The sequence below is a fragment of the Octodon degus genome, unplaced genomic scaffold (assembly GCF_000260255.1).
Source record: "Octodon degus isolate 3935 unplaced genomic scaffold, OctDeg1.0 scaffold00008, whole genome shotgun sequence".
NCBI lineage: Eukaryota > Metazoa > Chordata > Mammalia > Rodentia > Octodontidae > Octodon > Octodon degus.
In genome coordinates this window covers 12,367,491-12,369,512 of record NW_004524584.1, presented here as the reverse complement: position 1 = coordinate 12,369,512, position 2,022 = coordinate 12,367,491, and the positions used below count along the sequence as shown (strand labels likewise).

General features: G+C 43.3%; 1 protein-coding gene across 1 annotated transcript in view; it reads left to right on the top strand.

Annotated features, from left to right (window-relative positions):
• Fancd2 (Fanconi anemia complementation group D2) overlaps positions 1–2,022 on the top strand; it is a 72,025-nt gene that overhangs the window by 34,113 nt on the left and 35,890 nt on the right. The window contains exon 20 of the mRNA XM_023704518.1: positions 70–85. Within this exon, the coding sequence (XP_023560286.1) occupies positions 70–85 (16 nt within the window). The remainder of the gene's footprint in view (positions 1–69; positions 86–2,022) is intronic.

Genomic DNA, 2,022 nt, shown 5'->3' with positions numbered 1-2,022 from the left:
GTCTTAGAATGCTTTCCACAGAAGACTACCTTAATCCTCTTGGAATGTGTTTCTGTTTCTGCCCCTAAGCTGGGTGCTTGACAGTGTAAGTTGCCACATTGCTGCACTTACCCTGCTTAGAACTTCAGGCTTGGCACAGATAACTGTCTTCCTTGTGGTTCCGCTCTTTTTCCTCTTTGATGTTCCAATTATAGCATCTAAAGAAGCATCAGATTGGGGCTTGCTAAGATGGTGACTTTCCAATAGGGTTTCCAGTCCTTGGAAATTGTCAGTAATTTTTTTTTTATTATTAAAATCATTTATTTATTTGGTTCAGGGTCTCACTACACAGCTTAGACTTGTAGTGATTCTTCTGTGTCACCCTCCTCAGCGCTGTGATTACAGGCATGTGCCGCAACACCTTGTCTCAGTAGCCAGCTAGGCGCAGGGCCAGCACAGCCTGCGGTACCAGGGATCAAACCTGGGTCCTTGTACTTGCCAGGCAGGTGCTTAGACTGCCAAGCTCTCCAGCTCCAGTAATTCTTGAGACCATAGGGATTAGCATTAATAATCTGAAGAGGTTGTGTAGTATACCGACTAAGCATTTATTCACTGAGACCACACCAGTTGCCTGGAGTCAGATACTGGTTCGGGGTTGTTTATTAGCTGAATGACCTTGAGTAAGTTACTTCTGCCTTTGTATTCTCACCTCTGTGCCATGAGAATACTAATGGTACTTAGCTCTGTAGTCACAGACAGCATTAATAGAGCAGTGCCAGACACAGTGTACACTAAAAGAAGCACTGGCCTTAGCCAGATACAGGTGCACATTTTGGTGCTGTCACTGGATGGGGTCGGAGGAGGGCACCCTACAGAGGACACTGGGACCTCACCTTCCCTGGAGTTTTCTGATTCAACACAGAGGAGAACCTCAAGATTTCTCAGTGAGAGACAAGCAGATTTATTAGGCAGATTCAAAGAAGTACATGCTTAGAAAAAGAGCGCAGGTGTGCAAGACCAAGATGCACTGCAGTCTTGGTGGGAAGGTTTCTGTGGTCTGGGGATGCCCTCAGGATGCATGACCTGGGATGGTTTGATCTGTTGTTTGCCTTCTGTTTCCTTAAGCTCAGGTTGCTCACTGGTGAGCTAAAGCAAAAGCTGACTTTACCAGTTGGATTAAAATGCACTGTTTGCGTGGATTTGAAGTTTGGAGCACCAATTAATGAGAATATTCCTTTGAGAGTAGAAGCGTTTGAATTTGTAGATTTATAATATCAGAAGAAAAGACAGGTCAGATTTATGGACTAATTATATCTTCAAGACGTAGAAATTTAGGAGTGAGGAACCTGGACCACACAGGTCAAGGAGCAAAAGGCACCAAAACCCTAAGTAACTTCGATTGTGTCCTAAGACTGCAGGTTTATTAAAATTACCATTATAGTACTCCCTTGCTACTTTCAGTGTTTGACTCCCACACACTCAGTTTTGTGGGTTTTCAAAAAATACTGATTTAAGGTATTTATTGCAGATTTTATATAAATACTAAAATTAATATAACATTGCTGCTTCACTGATTTTCACTTATTACGGAGGTGTCTGGAATGTAACCTCTGCGATAAGTGAAGGACCACTGTATATTTCTTGGTTGTTTTTTTTTTTTTTTTACCATTATATTTCTTCTGTGCTACCTCAGTTCCAGCTGTTTGGGAGGGTGAGACAGAAGAGTCATCCTCCCCCCATCTAAAGAAGGGAAAAAGGAAAGTTAGGTAGGAAACATTTTGGAGGATGGAGCAGGGGAACCGCATGTTCAAGGGCAGCCTGAATGACACAGTAGAATCCTGTCACAGAGAGACAGAGAATGCAAATGAGCCATACAATCCTGTCAGAAAAGAGTGAGCTTGCCCCAATTATCATTACTAATTTAGTGTGCTCTTAGAAATCCAATGAGCTGGGTGCAGTGACACCCAGCTGTAGTCTCAGCACCCTGCAAGCTGATGTGGGAGGATGCTTGAGCCTAGAAATTTGACACCAGCCCAAGCAATG